This window comes from Ziziphus jujuba, chromosome 4 (assembly GCF_031755915.1).
Source record: "Ziziphus jujuba cultivar Dongzao chromosome 4, ASM3175591v1".
NCBI classification, from domain to species: domain Eukaryota; kingdom Viridiplantae; phylum Streptophyta; class Magnoliopsida; order Rosales; family Rhamnaceae; genus Ziziphus; species Ziziphus jujuba.
In genome coordinates this window covers 11,160,112-11,180,389 of record NC_083382.1, presented here as the reverse complement: position 1 = coordinate 11,180,389, position 20,278 = coordinate 11,160,112, and the positions used below count along the sequence as shown (strand labels likewise).

The following is a 20,278-nucleotide window of genomic DNA, read 5'->3' as shown; positions in this document are numbered from 1 at the left end:
ATTGGTTTCTTCATACTTTTATTCAAAACTTACTAATGGTTTCCCAAATGAAGAAGCAAATAATATAGCTAGCTACTTAGATGTCTCTAGAGAAAAAAAGATATTAAAAAGTGTTATGAGGGAGGAACAAGCAGCATTGATATTTGGTTTTGTTTTTTAGAAATTGGGCAAATTGGTCATATAAATAATGTCTTTAACATGATCAACATAAATAATGAATATAATTAATGATATGGAATTCATAAGGTTATTAAAAGAATGCATATAACTATTTTGCGCTTTCTGCTTAGCTCTATATGCTTTTGAGAGAGTGTTAGGCACAATAACCAAATTAAGTGGCTAAGCCAGCTCTGGCCGGCCGGAACTATGGCCTACTTGCTTGTGGTTTGGTGATGAGTGTGTGGGGCAAGAATTTCGGGTAGGAAAGGCAGTGATGACCCACGTATTAAAGCATACTTGTGACCATGATTAAGGGACCAACTTCATATGAATTATTACAATTAAAACTGATTATTAATAATTAATGTTGTTTACCTTTATACTAAAACTTATAATTAATCATTATATGTATCACCAATGATGTCAACATCTTATAAGGTAAATCTAACAAAGTAAAAAAGTGTTCTTGTTATTTTTCAGAATTTAATATTTTAAATATTCCCTCCTTTTCTCAGAAAACCCAGAAAAGAATTAAATATTGAAAGAGACCAGAAAGTAATCTCAAAACTATTTTAAATATACAATATTGATTTCAAATTTTTATCTATTTGCTAACTAGTTTTCCAAGCAAATATGTTAGGAATCTTTGCAAAACAAAAACAATATGATATATTTCTTGTCTTAAACTAAATGAAAGAAATTCTACCATGAATCAAACAATTATTAATCTAGAAAATGAAATGCTTGGGAGCCTATGCTGGTGGGGAAAAAATAGATTATTTTAGGGTCAAGGACAAATTATATATATCTGTCCGATCAAACTAACCTTTTGTGAATATTCCACTTTTTGTTTCTGAAGCATTTTTACAAAATGAAAATTAATCTTATCACTTTATATCCCATTTCCCATCTTGAAGTTTGTATTATTTTAATGAAAAGCTCATAGTACCAGAAAAACAAGAGGGCCAAAGTGATCACCTTCAAAGTCACTCTTAGTATTTGAATTCAATAGGAAATATATATTTAACTTCTATTTGAGAGCCATATTAATGCAAATATCTTGAATAACTTCATCTAAATTTTGAATTCTAAAAGAGTCTTCTTTGAGTTCCAGTAGTCTGTGCCGACAGATTTCTACAGAAGATCTCAGATTCTGTTGATAAGTCTCCAAGCAAAATGAGGTTCCAATGATGATTTGACCTGAGCATGGCACAGGAAAAAAAAAATGGTAATTATAGCAATTTCTTTTCCATCTGCAGAGAAATAGTGGTTTGAAGTTCTTTCATAATGAAAAGAAGATGTGTTTCTGAAAAGGGTTTTTGATTAGCGCTTGGAGAGGAATGAATAATGAGGTAAACCATCAATGGATGTTGAATTAGGTTGAAGAAGAAGAATAATAATATAATATTTTTTTATTATTTTTTCAATGTTACTGACTTCTTTTTCTTTCCTTCACTTCCTTTTTATTGCATTGAAATTGGAATGAAAACGCCATGTGGTGAGCTCAGATGTAAGCACATGGTTTGCTCTAATTTCCAAGCCATGAGACTCTAAATAAATGCAGGGTAAACAGAGTTTTTGGGTTTTTCAAGAGAATCAATTGCAGGAAAAATCAATTGGATTGGTGTTAGAGAGCAAAACCCCAATTTTTTTTAAAGGTAACGGGAAGGACTTGGGAACTGTGAGTCTGTGATAAGAGGAGCAAAACCCCTTTAAGTACAAGTCCATTTTCGTACCCTAAAAAAAAAAAAAAAAAAAAAAAAAAAAAAAAGAAGAAACCAGTTTTCTTTCTTTTTTTTTTTTTTTTTTTCAACCACTGCTTCATCTTGGCAAACAGTTCAGGTATATCTTTCTGTTCCTCAAACCTCAATGCAAAGGACAGCTTATGTTCAACTGGTTTCCCAATTCTTGTCCTGTTCATACCCTTTCATTACTTAGCTGTTAAATAATATTCATATGCAGATTCTTTCCCTTTCTGTTATTTTGTATTTAAAAGTTTATCCAAAAGCAATTGAGATTTGAAGATTTTAATTATTTGTGGTTTATCCTCCTCCTTTTGATTAGAGTATCCCTAATCTATAGCCATTTTTGCTAATCTTAGAGCTCAAAAAGCTTACACTGCCTTTTTCTTCTACAATTTGTGTTCTTCATACATACCCTTTATTAAAACTCTACATTATAATTGTACTATCAATAAACTGCTGTTTTTTCCCCAATTCATTATCTTTTTATCTCATTGACTGTTCATGCAATCCAACAAAAAGCCAAAAAGCTTGCCTCTTTTGTGATCACCATAATTATTATAGTTTTACTAGAATAACCCTAGGAGTTGATCAAGCTTTTTTTTTCTTAATCCCATCAAGTATTAGGTGAGGATAAAAATGGTTTACCATTCATGTCTAATATTTAAAATCCCACCACCATGGATTGTGTTTCTTGCTCCATTTCTAATTTTTATGGGGTTTTTAGGCTCTGCTGGCTATTTGTTCTCGATCTTTCTAACATCCACAGTATTGATTCTGTCCACTCTCTTCTTCGTATTGTTCTCTAAGCAAAAACCAGTAGTTCTGGTTGAGAATTTCTTTGAATCAAAACCACAGCAAGAGAATGAGAATATTGAAACAAATATTGAAGCTGCTGATGATCATCAACAAGGTATCTCACCAAGTTCATCAGGCCTGTCGGAAAGTGGTAATAATCAGTGCCTTGATCAATTATCAATCAGTGAAGATTCAGAAGTAGACTGGCCATTTGGAGACAGTGTAGCTCATGGTGGTGATGGTGATCAGAGCCCGGATTACTCAGACGGTTCGATTTCCGATGAAGATAGTCTCATTGAAATTGCACTCCCAAGTGGACATTATGTTGGTCCTGATCATCATTACAAAGAGGAAATTCCCACATTCACTAGTTCTCTGCAGCAGAAAGTTCCAGATTTGTTGCCTGCCGCAGATTCCATTTTCAAACAGAGAAGTCTAATGGAGTTGTTGGCTGAAATCAATGAGATGTATGAGGAAGACAACTTGATTGAGATTGACATTTCCATGGGATCCATTAAATGTTCAAGGTTTGAGATTCAAGCTTAAGTTTTTTTTTTTTTTTTTTTTTGATCCTTCATGGATTTGGATGGAAAAGTTAGGATGTTAATTATCATTTCATTACATACTATATATATATATATATATATATATTTTGTTGTTGTGTAATATTATTGTGCAGTAGAGTCTGAAGTTTTTGAACCAAAAAAAAAAAAAAAAAAAACCTTTGGATACCCCCCATTAAAGCACTTTGTACCATGGCTCTTTGGTCTCTCTTAATGCATTGTTAAAAGTATTAAAAGTTTGGAAGGTGCGCAACCATTTGATATGGAATTCCACTTGCAATTGTACTTTCCCTTTTTTCTCTGTTCATCTCCCTTTGTGTTGCCCATTTGGCAAATTGAAATCAAGTTTTATAGACTTATTTTGTGAGTGATGAAAGACAATTTAGGGTTGAGATTAAAACTTTATGTTGATCATTTCTTCTAGAATTTGACCATAGAAGGTGCAAGCTGATATATATTTTGTGTGTGTGCATGTATGTGGGTATATAACCCCTTTCTTCTAAACGATGCTGTCTTCCTCTCTTTTTATTTATTTTTTGATTAGGTATCAACATCCTATTATCGATAATAGAATGTTGATGTCCAATAAAAGAATGATTGCAACATTTAAAGAGAATAAATCATATGCATATATATGATATTATTCTACTAGGCATCATACATACATCCCACCAATTAAAGTTGGCAGAATAATTTCGTCAACTAGTTGAAAATTGTTGATATGCATACTTTGTTAATTGAAAAATGAAGTTAATGATGAGTAAGTGTTAGGTCAAAGTTATGATGATGAATAAACACATTGTCAAAATTTTCACAGAAAAAAAGTTGTAGTGAAAATGTATAATATGGTGACTAGCTGCAAATGAGATCCTCTCTTTTACCTTTATGGGTTATCATTCCCTTGCCCTTTGTGATAAGAATGGTTTTTTTTTTTTTTTTTTTTTTAAATTTTTTTAAATTTATTTTTAATTTGAAGAAGTCATCATTTGAATTCAACTTGGATGGGGTTGACATTTAATTATGATAATATTGTATGTTAAATTTCTATATATGTGGTTGAAAAATGCTATTTGTCATTGTTGATAAATTATCATCAATAGGATTTATATGGAAGATGACAATTTATATAATTACCAATTAAAAAGTTTTCACTTTTGAATAATTTAGTATAAAAGAATAAAATTGAATGCTCCAATTAAACTTGCCATCGGTAATCGTCACAAATAATAGTAAATAGCAATGCTTTGTTTAGTTTATAATAAATCTATGATATATAAAAAATGTTTTTCAAGAGGTTCCCAACTATAATAGTTAATCAATTGTTTGATAATTTGACCAAAAATATAATACTCCATCCTAATAAATGTCTGAAATTTTGAAATTTTGATCGGATTTGACTAACTAAACTGTTAGTGGGTTCTAAATTTGACTTTGTAAAGGGTTAACAATTTTGGTTTGACCAATATACCATAGCGTAAAACTTGTTGATACGAGTTCGTAGACTAGTGGTACATCTAATTTCGAGTTATGGTTAAAAAGTTATGGTTTTACAAAATTTCAAATATCAACATTTATCTGTGTCCAAATCTGTCCTAAGTTTTATCTTTTAGTAGACCCTATACTTATATATGTGCATTGGAGAGCATACCCAACAGTAAAAAAATTCAAAAATATCCAAAATGTCCCCAAACCTTTCAGTTGATCCATGCCATCGAACTCGTTTTGATGCCAAAGCGGATCAACTCCGGTTTGATCCATTCTCCAATGTTGGTGATCTACGCACGCTGAACAAGGCTCTTGCCAATTGAATTTTTTTACCAAACCTCGAAATCCCATGGTTGGACACCGCTGTACACAAGAGGATCGACCGTCCGCCACCAGAAGTGCATGGATTGGCCGTTCAACATTGATAATGACTACCACAGGTTTCATAAGAGTTCAGCCATTTTTTGACCATTTTAGGCCATCCCATATACACTTTCCCCTAGACAATTTGAGCTCGAATATGGCTTTCGTTTGTCAAAGTTCTTCACAATTTAGGAGATCCATCAATATTAAGTTTGGTCAAATTTTTCGATGTGTTTTTCCACCATCGATGACATTCTTCGACCAAGGTGATCGGAGATTCTTGTAACCCATTTCACAAGTTTTCCATGGATATAAAATTTGTAAATTTTGGATATTATTTGATAGTTTTTCTATTTTTGGATCTATTAGTTTAATACTGGATAAAATTGGACTCTATTTGGATATATTTGGACAAATTAGACAAAATTAAAGTTGAATTTATGTAATTAGGTCTTAATGGAACTCATAGAAGATTTGATTTCATTAAATTAGCCTTTGGATGAAAATTTTCAATTTTGAAACTTAATATCTTTGGTTTAGTTGTTAGAGTCTGAGAAATATTTTATTATATTATAAGTCTTTATACTTAGTTTGGAGATGATCTCGTGGAGGAGTATAGCGGACATTAGCGGTATCTATGAGTAGTTTATATTTTTAAATGAGTTTTGGGTATATTAGTACAATTATATACATATATATATATATATATATATATATATATAGTATGAATATTTTATGATTTTATTTAAATACTTATCGTATATATGTATAAATATATACTTTTACATATGTGTGTTATAATTTCATGTGACTTTTAATAAAATTTAAATGATTTTAAACTTAAATAAATTTATGGTGAACTTAAAAACTTTGGTGTTTAAATATTTGGATATTTAAATTGATGTTTTTGTCATTTTGAAAAATAATTGATATTGAGAAAGTGGATTTGAAATTGTATATTTTTAAGCATGTTTAAATATTCATATTTTAAAATGCTTAAAAATGACTTATGATAATATATATTTCCCAGTTGGTAATTATGTTTGGATATGAAATGATATTTTTGAATAGTTGGAGTATTTAAATAAATGGTTGTGTTTAAATATTAAATTCCGGTTTATGGTATTGTATTTATTTGGGAAAAAAAAAATGATTTTGAAAGGATGTTTATAAATGCTGCATTGTTGTTTTAAAGGATGTACCATATTGTATTAGTGATTCTATTTATGTTATTAGCCACGATATGAGAGAATGATGATGAGTTATGTGTCATTTTTCTAAAGTAATGATAAGTTATGTGCCATTCTCTTAGAGAAATAATGAGTTATGTGTCATTTTCTAGTGACGATAAGATGATAGGTTGTTATGATATGAGAAAATGATGAGGAGTTGTATGCCATTTTTTTCGAAGTGATGATAATTTGTATGTCACCTTCTCATGATGTTGGTTTGTGTGTGTATCTCTTTACTGTCTAGTGATATTTCGGGGGCACCATGTACCATCTATTATTGCTAAGTATATCGTATGATATATTATTTGTAATCTTTATGATATATATATATATATATATATATATATATATATATATTGGTGATTTTATTATGTTTCATTATTGTTTCTAAATTATATTATGTTATTGATTGTCGAATATTAAATTTATGTTTCAGTTGGTTAACGATATTCTTTTTAATTATATATTTTTTTTTCTACGATATTGTTTTGTGATATAAATTGAGTTTTATGAAATAATTTTAAAAAGTAGAACTTTTCAAAAGAATGAAAGTGAGATCTTAAGTGAAAATTTTTGAAATGAAATAACTATTTCTATATTATTATTTTATTTCAGTCACTAAATTCATTTTATAATTTTATATTATACAATTATTTCCCTAGGCCTAGATGACAAATTATGCATACTACATCTAACATTTTCATCATTTTCTTAGTATATCATCATATCTCATATCATTACCGCCGCTATTATTCCATTTTTGATGTATTTTCCTTTTTGTGTATTTCCATTGGATTTATCATTTATATTATTTTTTATTTAGCGTTAAATTTTTAGATATTTTAGATTGCTTTGATGAATTGACTTAATATATTTGACTCTTTATATTATTTCACTTTTTTGGGATTTGGATTTAGAACCAGTGATTTGATATTATCGATTTATAGAAAACATTTTAGAGGTATTATTAACATTTCTACTTGTATTATTGGATTATATCAATTTTATGAGAAAGTCCTAACTTTTCAGTATTGATTCGGTAGTGTTTTTATAGACAAAGCCACTTCAAAAGTTTGAAAAAGATTTTTATAGACAAAGCCACTTCAAAAGTTTGAAAAAGATCCTCACGGCGATCTTATCAAAAAATATAAAATTGAAATATATACATATAGATATATATATATATATATATATCTATAATTTTCCGTTGTATGTTAAAAAGTGATTGAGCGAGCTAAATTTGTCATTTACAAACCGAGGTATGATCTCACTTTTTGGAAGAAATTTGAGATTAATACATTTGTTTCTATTAGACTATCTATTCACAAGTTATTACTTTAGGCAAAAAAAAAAAAAAAAAATGTTATTTTTATAAAAAAGTTGTTTCCTTATATATTTTGTATTTCATATTTTAGCATAGATCAGTAATAGATTTAGCTTAAAGAATTCTCTTAAACGTGTTGAAGTAAAATTCTTCATGAAATTTTCAGTAATTTGTGTATCTTAACTTTATCAAAAGAAATGATAATTTAATTAAGAGTACCATAGACCCTTTGACACGGTTTCAATTATCAAATTTTATTTACAATCATAATTAATCCCTACGGCGGTGCAATGAATTTCTGGTCCCAGGTCAACTGTGAAGCAGCTTGTGGAAGCTCCTCAGATTTTCAAGTTCTACCAAGTCCACGTCCCATATAAAAGGATAAGATTTTGAGGATAATAAGGATTTCCAAAACTGTTCCATGAGTTCCTTTTTCAAACTTGATATTTTACACAATTGTCGAGGAAAATTCTTTAAGTAATAACTTATATCTGAACTGTAATATTAAATACAATTTTTTTTTATTTTCAAAGGGTCATGGAAAATTGAATATCTCATCGCCATAGATCATTTTGAGTAGAGAATATTCTTTTCATTGACAAAGGTACAGAGCCAAAAAAAAAAGGAGTCAAATCTTGTGTTTCATTTTTCAATCTCTCTCTCTCTCTCTCTCTCTCTCTCTCTCTCTCTCTCTAAAGATATATATATATATATATATATACATATTTGGTTAGTAATGTAATGTTATTTCATTTAATATGAACAAGAACAAAAATTCTAATCCAAAAGAAAGTATAGAACATTTCTTCGAAAAAGAAAAATCAAAACGAAGTATAAAAACAAAACTAGTCCATGAAGCCCAAAACTTTTGAGAAAAATATTCTTCATTCCAAAAAGGAATAGAGCCCAAATCAACAAGCATCCATAATTGTTTACCAAAAAGAAAAATCGTGGTCATTAATTTTATAATATTTAATAATCTAAAATGAAAATAATAACATAATTACCAACCTTTTTTTTTTTTTTTTTCTTGAAACAGAACATAGTTAGCAAGTTATTATTTTCCTAAAAAAAAAATAAAAAATGAGTGAAGTTTTTGTTATGTTGACTTCTTTAAGAAGAAGAACAAAGAGTTTAACAAGTGCGGAGACACACTTTTTCTCCCTTTTTTGTTTCTTTTTTTTTTTTTTTGAAACACAAAGCAGTTACTGCGCGTATTATATCGACGACCAAAACACGACCACGTAGTCCAACGCGGAAATACTAACGGTCCAGATTAGACGAGCCGACATTTTGTATAAGCCGAGCTGCAAACAGCCGAAGGAGACTCCACCTCGAAAAAGATTCTGAAAAAGCCAGACAAACAAAGCCGGGCCGCCCCACTAATCCGACACGTGTCGTATAAGGAACCGTCTTGATCTTGGGGACCCCACAATCAAATCAACACGAGAGAAACGCCCACCTAACGCACTTCTTATCTAAAAAAAACCAAACGGTGCAAAGTCAACCACGTGTCGTTTCGGATTTGCATTATTACAACCTTGATCCGACGGATCTCAAACCGTCTTTCACCCTCCCCCCAACACTCCAAAAAAATCCACCCAACAGAGCTTCTCTTCTTCTCCTCCTCCGGAGCACCACCACAGACCACCCTTTCTTATTTTCCCGGCGAGCCCCAAAACCCAACACGAATTCCAATTCTACCCCTGACCTTCTTCCCAAATTCCTCCCCCCAAAAAAGAAAAAAAAATTCAAATTTCTAATTTTTTTTTTTGGTATTTTGTAGTTTTTAATAATGGCGGATTCGGACAACGAGTCGGGAGGGCATAACAACAGCGGAGAGCCGTCGGCGCGTGAACAGGACAGGTTCTTACCCATCGCAAACGTCAGCAGGATCATGAAGAAGGCATTGCCTGCAAACGCAAAGATCTCCAAAGACGCCAAAGAGACCGTACAAGAGTGCGTCTCCGAGTTCATCAGCTTCATCACTGGCGAGGCCTCCGACAAGTGTCAGAGGGAGAAGAGGAAGACGATCAACGGCGACGACCTCTTGTGGGCCATGACCACCCTGGGTTTCGAAGATTACGTCGAACCCCTCAAGATTTATCTGCAGAAATACAGAGAGCTAGAAGGCGAGAAAACCTCCATGGGAAAGCCGGGAGAGAAGGATGGAAGTGGGGGTTCCGGCGGCGGCGGTGGGACTGCCTCCGGTGGTGGTGGGAGTGGTGGAGGTGCAGTGAGCTCAGGGAGTGGGGGTGTTGGGTATAATGGTGTTGGTGGGATGTACGGTGGGATGATGATGATGGGGCACCATCAGGGACAGGTGTACGGTTCCGGTGGGTATCATCAAATGGGTATTGGCGGCGGCGGCGGCGGTGGTGGTGCTCTTGGTAAGAGTGGTGGCTCCGGCGGTTCTGTGAAATCGAGATAGATTCTTGGATAAATGGGGTCTGGAAAATATGAACAGAAATGCTGATAAAAATGACTGCTCTTTTTTTTTTTATTTTCTCCCTTAGGATTTCTCACTCTTGTTTAATTTTACTATATGATCGAAAGGGGATTTGTCAATTTTAGAGAGTTGGGTTTTTTTTTTTTTTTTTATTATTATTCTTTAATTTCTTTCTTTTGGGTTTAATATTGTGTAATAGTGCGAAAGAAGAAGATAGAGAGCATGGTATAAAAAAATGTAACTTTGCTAAGGATAGAGAACTACTACTAATTGAGAGAGAGACAAAAAAAAAACATAAAACTTGGAAAATTGTTTCTCTGTCTCTGTATCATATAGAATATTTATCTCATCTAGAGCTTGTTTCTCACCTTCCCTTTTATCTTCTTTTGTTATAATATATAAATGTGATTTAGTAGTTTGGGGTAAAGTGATGTTTGCAACTTCATTACACTTTTTTCTCTGTTATTATATGTAGCATCATTGTATGTTAGCATATTTGGAAATGGTAGGAGTGTGTAAATTGACAGAAGAAAGTTCTTTTTGTATATATAAATATAAATGCTAATGTTTTTTGAGGAAGGGGAATTACGATCCAAGTTTAGCCACTTGTCTTTGCATAGTTTGTGTAACCAATGAAGAAAAGAGCCAATCCATTTACAATTTCTTATTGGACTGTGTTTGGATATCTCTATGTAATGTGTACTTTTGTACCGGTTTTGGTTGCTGTATAAATACTGCTACGTCTCACTGTCTTTCTATTTTTATTCTTTGGCTGATAGATACATACCTCCATGTCCATGAAATTTTTTTTTGGGAAACCCAAATTCTTCTACTTGTCACTTTTTTACTGATCACTGGTTAAATGGTTGAAATTAAAGATCTTTAAATTCCCTTCTTGATTGGGAGTCTCAAGTACTTTTTTTTTTTTTTTTTTTTTTGGGTTTTTTGGATGTATTTGAGTGGTTGTCCTACTCACAAGTCACAAAAAGTGGTAATCCTGAAAATGATGCCCAAGATCAAACCTTTCACTGTTAAAAAAAAGGGAATATTCCATTTAAATTTAAAAGATTTATATTAATTTTAATTTAATTTTTAAAAAAATTTAAAATGAAATTATTTTAAAAGATGTGTATGAAATAATCAAGAAGAAAAATAAAAACTGATTGAAATTTAAAAAAATATTTTTAAAATTATAAAAATTAAATTATATCTAAATGAAACCTGAAAGGTCTAAATGAAAAATGTGAGAGCTAAATGAAAACACAATTTGCTGAAACATATTTGAAAATTCTGATTGTTTGTGATAAATAGGTTTATGAGTGACACGGAACTGGTTGGAAGTATGCTTCAATAGCCACGCATCAATATTGGCTGTGAAATGGCTAAATAAATATACATAGACACAGTGAGATAAGATGTATGTATGTATGTATGTATGTATGTATGTGGCTATGTGGCTTCGCTTGTCGGTACTTATTGAGCTAGTCAAAATTAAGAAATCTGGACCCTGCACTGTTGGGAAATCATCTAAATCTCTATTTGAGCAGTCCCAATGCCAAAGACAAAGAGATCAAATCGACCTCGTTTTTTGTTGATGTAAACCGTGATTTTGATCAGGATAACAGTGTCTCTCATTCCTTGAAAGCAGCCAATAGGTTTTTGGCTTTTGTATTCTGCTGCCGTCTGTCTCACACACAAAGCTATTTATAATGACTTTCTTCCCCTTCCAAACCCAATCCTCTTTACAAATTCCTTCACCATGAATTCAGAATATTCTTCCTCTCAGATTCTGCTTTTTTTTGGGTTAATGAAATTCATCTCGGAATCTACTACAAATTAAATATATATTTACAAAAATAATCTACTAGCTTTTGTCAGGTATTCCATCATAAATATTATTGGTAATAAGAATTGAAGTCCCACCATCAGCAGTACCAGTAATAAAACACTAAACTCCAATATATTTGTATATAAAAATTCTCTTTTTTATAAATTTTAGACAAATTTTTTCACAGAATTCATCTAATAAAAAAATTGATCAGAATTCCTAAATTAGAGAACATAATAACTATGTAAGCTATGAGATGGAGTTTAATAAATTCAATAGAGGAGATAATTTATATATCTATATCTCCATGCATAATCTTTACAGGATATTTTTAATTGGAATTTTCTCTTGTTATTTTCGCTGTTTTTTCAAATCTTATCCAACCAAAAAATTAAAAAAAAAAAATTGTCTGGACACATGATTAAAATGCAAAATCACTAATTTAATAACGTAACAATTTATTGAAAATATGGAGAGGTTGGAATTTGAAGGAACATAAAGTGATTCTGTATATTGTTTTAATAATGGAGCTAAAGTTTTTGGATGAAGTTGCGTACAGAATTAATTCCTTTCTTCCATATATGGACTAAGGAAAAAGATATAACTTCTTTTTTTTTAGTGCGCTTTCTCGTGCTTTTGCCCAAAGAAAATTTAGAGCTTGGTGGTCAGTTTTATTCTATATATTTATTGTTTTTTCAATTTATTAATTTATTTGAAATATTGTCTTGTGAATTTTAAGAGTAATTTCTCTTCGGGTGCGTATTTTACTTATGCATTTACGTTATTGTTGACTTAAAAATTAACAGGATTTGATTTCTACTCTAAGTTTAACTGTTCTGAGAAAGAATTTATTTTTTAAAATAAAAAAGAAAGAAAAAGAAAAGAAAACATTTTCTTTTTCGAATTTTGAAAATTGTTTTTTAATATTAAGTTCTTTTTGAGAATATTGTTTTTGATTAAGATATATATCTTTTTAATTAATTGCAAGTGATTTTACTTGATCATTTTTATTTATTTATTTTTTATTTTTATGTGTCCTGTATATGTCCAGGGACTGAATATTATTATGTTACCAAAACTATAGACATCATGGACGTGATATATTTGTGGTGCAACTTGTAATTCATTTTGTCTTAATTTTTAGTCTTGACATACGATGTGCCAACCGGAGCAGACTCTTTTTTAGCAATATAACTCAAAAACTGTTTCCTGTTTTTAAAAACAATATTTCGTTACCAAACTAGAAATAATATACTATTATCAGTAATGTCAAATAACAAATTTCATACGAGATAATGTTAATTTGCTATTTTGTTTTAAACAAATACACCAACACCTTCCACTTATCACGTACACTTAAAAAAGGATGCAATCAATAGGTAAAGCATTTGATAAAATATATCATTTGCTTAAAACAATTGGTAAAATTTGAGTCAATGTTAGTTCAAAAGTTTAATCACATACGCAATTGATGTAAAAAAAGACCTCTCAAAACATTAGAAATCTAAGACCCAGAGATTAAAAAATGACGAGGCATATAAACATATTATATATATATATTTATAAAAGAGACATGTAGTCAATATTTTATTGGGACACTTTGATGGATTTTGACATGAATACCTATCATATAACATGTTGTAGAATTTTATTTATTTATTTTTTTCCTTGCAATATGTTATAGAACATAAATTTCTTTCTATTATATGTTATGTCAAGAAATTCACATCAAATTTCATTGAAATGCCTTAATAAAAGATGAGAAATATATATTTTGGACATTAATAAATTAAATCATGTACAGTCTGGATTGAAAAATGGACAAGAATACTTGACAACGATGACATATATAATTATTGAATGATTGTATATATTTGGAATAGGGTGGTAGGAAAAATGGGGGCATCTATTGATGTGGAGATGCACCAACCAACCCCCTCCTCATACTGCTTCTTCATGCCACTCTGGCTATTCTTTGGACTCTTACTCTGCTGCCGACAATTTGTAGGTCCTACACCTTAAACCACACCTTAATTCATCCATCAGTTACATAAAATAATATATACTATAAAATAAAACCGTAAGGTGATCATGATTATGTAGTTAAAACAATATAAATACAACCGTAGTCCACTTTTAAATAGTTTTAATTTATCATAAAAAAAAATAGTATTTAAATTAGGTATCAAGTTAAAATTCAAAACATCAGGTTAAAAAAACTAGTACTTAAATAAGACAATGATGATTTTGCTTTCTAAAAGCTTTAATTTTTTCCAAAACAAAAAAATGGTAAATTTAACTTGCAAAAGGGTTAAAACAGAAAGAAAAAGACATTATAAAACAACACGTTTAAACACTTGTTATTTTCTTATGGCTTGAAAATTAATGGAAGATTGGCAACTTGGCCATTAATTAGTTTGGTTGCTTGATTGGTTTCTCTAAACTAGACTCAGTCAAAGATCAATTTCCATCTGAATAGCCGGAAAAATCATATGGTGTGGTGTATGCTGATTATTTAGATTGTATTAGGAGGTGTAAGTAATAATGGGAGACCCCACACCATTTGCTGTGTTCCCTCACACAGTATATAATATTGTCAATGCCTCTATAATTTTGGCATACTGAAAGTACAAAAATTAGTGGTGGCCCATTTTGCAGTTAAGTCTCTAAACAAGTAAACAATGATAATATGAGAGAAAATTATTTTCCAACTAATACCAATATTATAATTTCTCCATAAACTACATAACGGGGTGAGTTGGGAAAAAAGGATTAATAGTAAGAGATGAATGGAAATTGAAATTGTCTGCTTCTCTGCTTTTGGCTTTTATCTTTTATGGGGATTTGATCTGATTGAATCATGTGGGTCCCTCCTTACTTTTATTTATTCAATGAAGTGAAGTAAACATTATTCGGCTTTAATCCTTGCATTATTTTCTTCTTTGGTGAAATCCTCTTACATTATTGCACACTTGGAACAAAAAGCATTTGACCCAATTGAGAGCTACAAGATAATGTAAATAGTGCCTTATATCTAGCATGTACATTTTGTCTGGATTATTGACATTAACAATCATAGATATGATGACCCTTAAATCACTAGTTGGTGCAATTCCATAATTAAAAAAAATAATAATAAATTATCAACATTTATGGGATATAAATAATTCCAATCAATTCATTTGTAAAAATCTCGAAAAATTGACCTCCAAATTAGTACTAGGCGTAAACTTTGATGATCTGACATAACAGTTTTATCATTCCGTAACATATCACATTTTTTTATTAAAAAAAAAAAAAAAAGAAAACTCGGTGGATTATCCTAAATGAACAGTAAATGTCAACATTGCATAATTTTATTCCATAAGGGAATTTATACATCCTAACAAAGATCATGCAAAATACTTCTTGTAGGCTCCACCAAAATTAACCGGATAAGTTCGAAGCTTAGAAGAAAATTACTGCTCATATCAATTCACAATCAAAAGCATCCATCCATTATATCGCGGAAAAAAAATAATTAGTATCATTTGTTAACGTATTTAGTTATTATTTTTTTAAAAAATTATATGTATTTTGTTTATTTTAATAATTTATTAGTATTAGTTTATGAGAGTTGAACATTTCTTTTTGATATAAATTTGGGGGAAAAAAACATAAAATATAATTTAAAATTATGCTGATATTTTATTTTTTTCATTTATTTCTTTCACATTTATAGTTAATTAGTATATTTAACAAATTTTAATTATTATTAACTACCACTTAAACCATTGAAGTAAGCTATACATAATTTAGAAAAAAAAATAATAAAAATTGAACAAGTTAACAAACAACTCATTAATTTCACAATTTGAGCGAATCCAAATCCAAGAACTCCTTCATATTAAAAAGCAATATAAGGGGACCCATCCCAATGTGTGAACTTACGATCCCCACCCAAACCAAGCTGGCAATGACAAAAGAAAAAGAAAGAAAAAGAAAAACACATTCATCCAAACAAATAAAATAAATAAATCCTCCATCACTCAAATAAAAAAGCACACAGCCTCTCTCTTTCCCTTCCCATTCCTCTCCATTTCTTCTCCTCCACAATGCGGCTCTCACTACCATTCTTCTTCTCATCCTCCATGGCTCTTTTTCCACTCTTCTTCCTCCTCTTCCTCTTACCTTCCTCATCCAATGCCCACAACATCACTCGCATTCTCGCCAAGTACCCCGAGTTCTCCACCTTTAACCACTACCTCTCCCTCACCCACCTCGCCGGTGACATCAACCGCCGTCTCACCATCACCGTCCTAGCCGTCGACAATGCGGGAATGGCTCCTTTGCTGACCAAGAAACTCCCCCTTTACACCATCAGAAATGTTCTCTCTCTCCATGTTCTTGTTGATTACTTCGGTGCTAAGAAACTCCACCAGATTTCCAACGGGACCACGTTGACTGCAAGTATGTTTCAGTCGTCGGGATCGGCTTCGGGAACCGCCGGGTATGTCAACATCACAAACCTTAAAGGTGGGAAGGTTGGGTTTGGAGTTGAAGATGGTGATGGCAAACTAAGTTCTCACTTTGTTAAGTCCTTGAAGGAGATCCCTTATAATATCTCCGTCATGCAAATCAGTCAGGTAAGCCTTTTTTTTTTTTTTTTTTTTTTTTGCCATCTTCTTTATTAATTTTTATTTTATTTTTTTTAATTTAACTTGTTTACCATCTTCTTTTTTTTTGCCATCTTCTTTATTAACTTGGTTGATAAATGAGGATAATAATTGAGGGAAGTGTGGAACTTGTTTACTTTTTACTCTTAAATACTTGAATCTAAACATGTTGACTTTAGATCTCATTATCAACTATTGGTTATATGGAGTTTCACATGTAGAATCCGGTCCCACAACATTTTTTTTTATTTTTTATTTTTTCGTTTTAGAGTGAAATTAAGAAAAATACAGACACACAAAATAATAAAGTTAATATCATATGGCTCCTAAAGTTTGACTTAATAATGGATTCAATATTTGTTTTCCTTTACATTCTTATTATTACATTGGTGGTTTTCTTTTTTATACCAATATTTTTGTAATTTACTTCTTACATTATCGAATTAACACTATTGCTTTATAAAGTTTGTAAATTGAGAGCATCAATCCAAAACTTTGTGACTTTCTAACTGTAAAGTGCATGTATACTATATATAGGGAGATTCTTCTTTTTGACCATCAATATAATCATATTGAAAATCTTACACTGATTACTATAATTTAGCAATTTAGCAATTAAAAAGTCATAGTATCTAGATTTTTGACTGGTGCTATTATGCTGCTTACAAACTTTAAGGCATTATTACTAATTTAAAACTACAAAAGATAAAGTATAAAAATGTTGAAACTTCATAAGATATTGGCACCAAAAGACCTTGTTACATTTGCATATGTGGATTTTGCAACTAATCTTTATTATTTATATTTGAATAGGAGTAAAATTGACATTTTCAAATCTAAAGGGTCTCGAAGCGACGTGGAAGAAATTAATCCAAGATAATAAGAAAGATGGTAAAGAAATGAAAATGTAACCCTTAAAATAATACAATTTTTTATTTGAATCCAATAATAATTAATATTTTGATAACTTATAAAAAAGTATTCGGCATAAAATACTAAAAAAAGAAATTTCAACGCAAAACACATATAATCGAAAATATTATATATTAAAAGAAAGTAGTTGAAAATAAAATAATGATATATAAAATTAATTGGTAGACCTCGTTCTCTGTTTCAGTAGTTTTCAGTACAATTAATTTAATTTCGACATAAAAAAATAAAATAATATATATATATATATATTTTATAAACCCTAATAAAACGACCGTTAACAAATGTGGCAGGTACTGACATCGGCTGAAGCCGAGGCGCCGACGGCTGGGCCAGGAGACCTGAACGTGACTTCAATTATGTCAAAGCAAGGCTGCAAAGCTTTCGCCGACTTGATATTGGCTTCGGAGGCTCGTACGACATTCGAGACCAACGTTGACGCCGGACTAACGGTGTTTTGTCCCACCGACAACGTCGTCAAAGCTTTCCAACCCCAATACAAGAACCTAACGGCATCTCAAAAGGTGTCGTTGCTGTTATACCACGGCATCCCCGTTTACCAATCCCTCCAAATGCTCAAGACAAATAACGGAATCGTTAACACGTTGGCAACGGAACATGCCAACAAGTACGATTTCACCGTCCAAACTGACGGCGACGACGTGACGTTGGTGACCAAAGTTAACACGGCAAAGATAACGGGGACGTTAATTGATGAGGAGCCTTTGGTGATTTATAAGATTAATAAGTTTTTGATGCCTAAGGAATTGTTCAAGGTGCCTGAAGCCAAGCCGCCGAAGCCGGCTAAGGATAGCGGCAACGATGACGAAGATGCCGAGGCTCCTGCAGAGGAGTCCGACGATCAGACGGCTGATGATCAGAATGGAGCTAGTGGATTAATAATGGACGGTGGAAAATTGGTGGTGATGGTGATTTTGAGCTTGTGCATGGGATTTTTGGTTATGTGAGTAATATTGTGATGGTAGTAACATGATTTTTATATACCACAAAGGCCTTAAAAAAAAAAAAAAACAAAAAAAACAAAAAACAAAAAACAAAAAACAAAAATGTTTTTAGTTACATTTGGAGTTTTGAATTGTTTTTCATTTTTATTTGTGGGGGGAATGGGAATGTAATGATAATGATAATAATCAGTCCCTAGCATGATTGAGCATCATCTTTTTCTTTTTTTCTTTTTTAATTTTTTTGAGATTCAACATGATTTGATTTGTCTTTATTCTAAATTGCATGTGGATTTGTAAATTAGAAAATACAAAAATTTATAAAAATTTCTCCATTGGAAAATAATTGGGCCAGTGTGACATTGAAGCTGAATCTCATCTAGTCCCTTTTTTTAATTTGTTGCTTTTTTTGGTTTTATTTCTTTTATCCATTCGATCTGGTTGTTTCAGCAAAATCGAATAAAGTATTCCAGCTGTAGAATATTTGAATGTAGATCTCTCTCTCTCTCTCTCTCTCTCTCTCTCATGTGATTCAATTAGGGAACAAAAGATAAAAGCGAATTGGCAAAAAAAAATAAAAATAAAAAATGGTACCACCTAATCTTAGCTTCTTGACCAATTAAAAAGGTGCTCCTTATAAGTTGAACAACTCTATAATGATTCAAGGCTTTTGAAATATTTAAAAGCAGCTTCTGAGATGTATCTGGATAATTTCATATAAGAATTTTTAGACTTAATAGAAAAGCATAAATTTAAAACCAGTTAAATATAGCTTCTTTTGTTTTTTCTTCTTCCTTTTTTTTGGTTTTTTTTGGTTTTTTTTTTTTTTTTTTTGGGTAGAAAACACATCGCTTGCATAGTAATAAAAATCATATACATTATCATCATCTTGAACCAAGCAGGGCTTTGGCGTAGTCAAGAACAAAAATCCAAAACGAAATAGATTATGATCGAATATATTGGTACTACGGGGAGAAAAATAGAATGCACTTAAAACCAGGATTATTAAAAAACAGTCTCCGAGTTGATTCAATTAGAAAATATTCTGGTTTACAAAAAGAAAATTAGAAAATATTCTGGTACCCACCCTTCTAAATTATTCTAGAGAAAAGTAACAGCTTGCTTTGAATTGGTTTCAATGACCCCCCAAAATAAAAACCACAGTCTCTACCAACTCTGTGGCCAAAGGAGAATCTTGCTTTTGGATGGCAAAAATTATATATGTATATATATATATATATACACAGTATAAAAACTGACATCCACAAAATATAATTCTCTTTCATATATAGAAATTTTGACATTAATACATTCTAAATTATATATGGTTTAATATTTTACATTTTAAATTATTTTTTTGGCATTGTGCATCATAAATTTCATTTTTCTTTGCACTTTGCATCCTCCTTTTTTTTCCTATTAATTTTTTAATAAATTTGTTACATGTTTGGCACATAAAGCAAAAAATAAAAATGCAAAATGCAATTTTGTATAGTTTAAAGAATAAAATGCAAAAATAGTCATTAAAAAATTAACCAAAATATAAAAATATCGAATAATACTATTACTTTTTAAAGAAGTTTGTAAATGAACTAAAAAAAAAACAATTAAAGAGGTAATTTTTCAAAATAAAACACAAAAATCTTTACATATAATAGATATCCTTAAAACTTAAATAAATAAAGACAAACAAAGAAATTTCCACATGCATTAAAACTTTTTTCTTTTTTTTTGGGAAAAGTCAAAATTTTATAAATATATATATATATATATATATATAATATGTAT

At 30.8% G+C, this 20,278-nt stretch overlaps 3 protein-coding genes across 3 annotated transcripts; all 3 read left to right on the top strand.

Annotated features, from left to right (window-relative positions):
• The first annotated feature begins 963 nt into the window (after positions 1-963).
• Positions 964-3,421, top strand: LOC107410031 (uncharacterized). The gene is made up of 2 exons (XM_048472140.2): positions 964-1,511; positions 1,668-3,421. Exon 2 carries the CDS (start codon positions 2,541-2,543, stop codon positions 3,243-3,245), a length of 705 nt encoding a protein of 234 aa, XP_048328097.1. The 5' UTR covers positions 964-1,511; positions 1,668-2,540; the 3' UTR covers positions 3,246-3,421.
• Positions 3,422-8,781: 5,360 nt separating this feature from the next.
• On the top strand, positions 8,782-10,482 carry LOC107433880 (nuclear transcription factor Y subunit B-3). Its single transcript, XM_016045260.4, has one exon. The coding sequence runs from the start codon at positions 9,462-9,464 to the stop codon at positions 10,095-10,097; it is 636 nt and encodes a 211-aa protein (XP_015900746.1). The 5' UTR covers positions 8,782-9,461; the 3' UTR covers positions 10,098-10,482.
• Positions 10,483-15,934: 5,452 nt separating this feature from the next.
• Positions 15,935-18,705, top strand: LOC107416808 (fasciclin-like arabinogalactan protein 2). Its single transcript, XM_016025345.4, has 2 exons — positions 15,935-16,568; positions 17,822-18,705. The coding sequence occupies exons 1-2, from the start codon at positions 16,038-16,040 to the stop codon at positions 18,494-18,496; spliced, it is 1,206 nt and encodes a 401-aa protein (XP_015880831.1). The 5' UTR covers positions 15,935-16,037; the 3' UTR covers positions 18,497-18,705.
• The last annotated feature ends 1,573 nt before the right edge of the window (positions 18,706-20,278 follow it).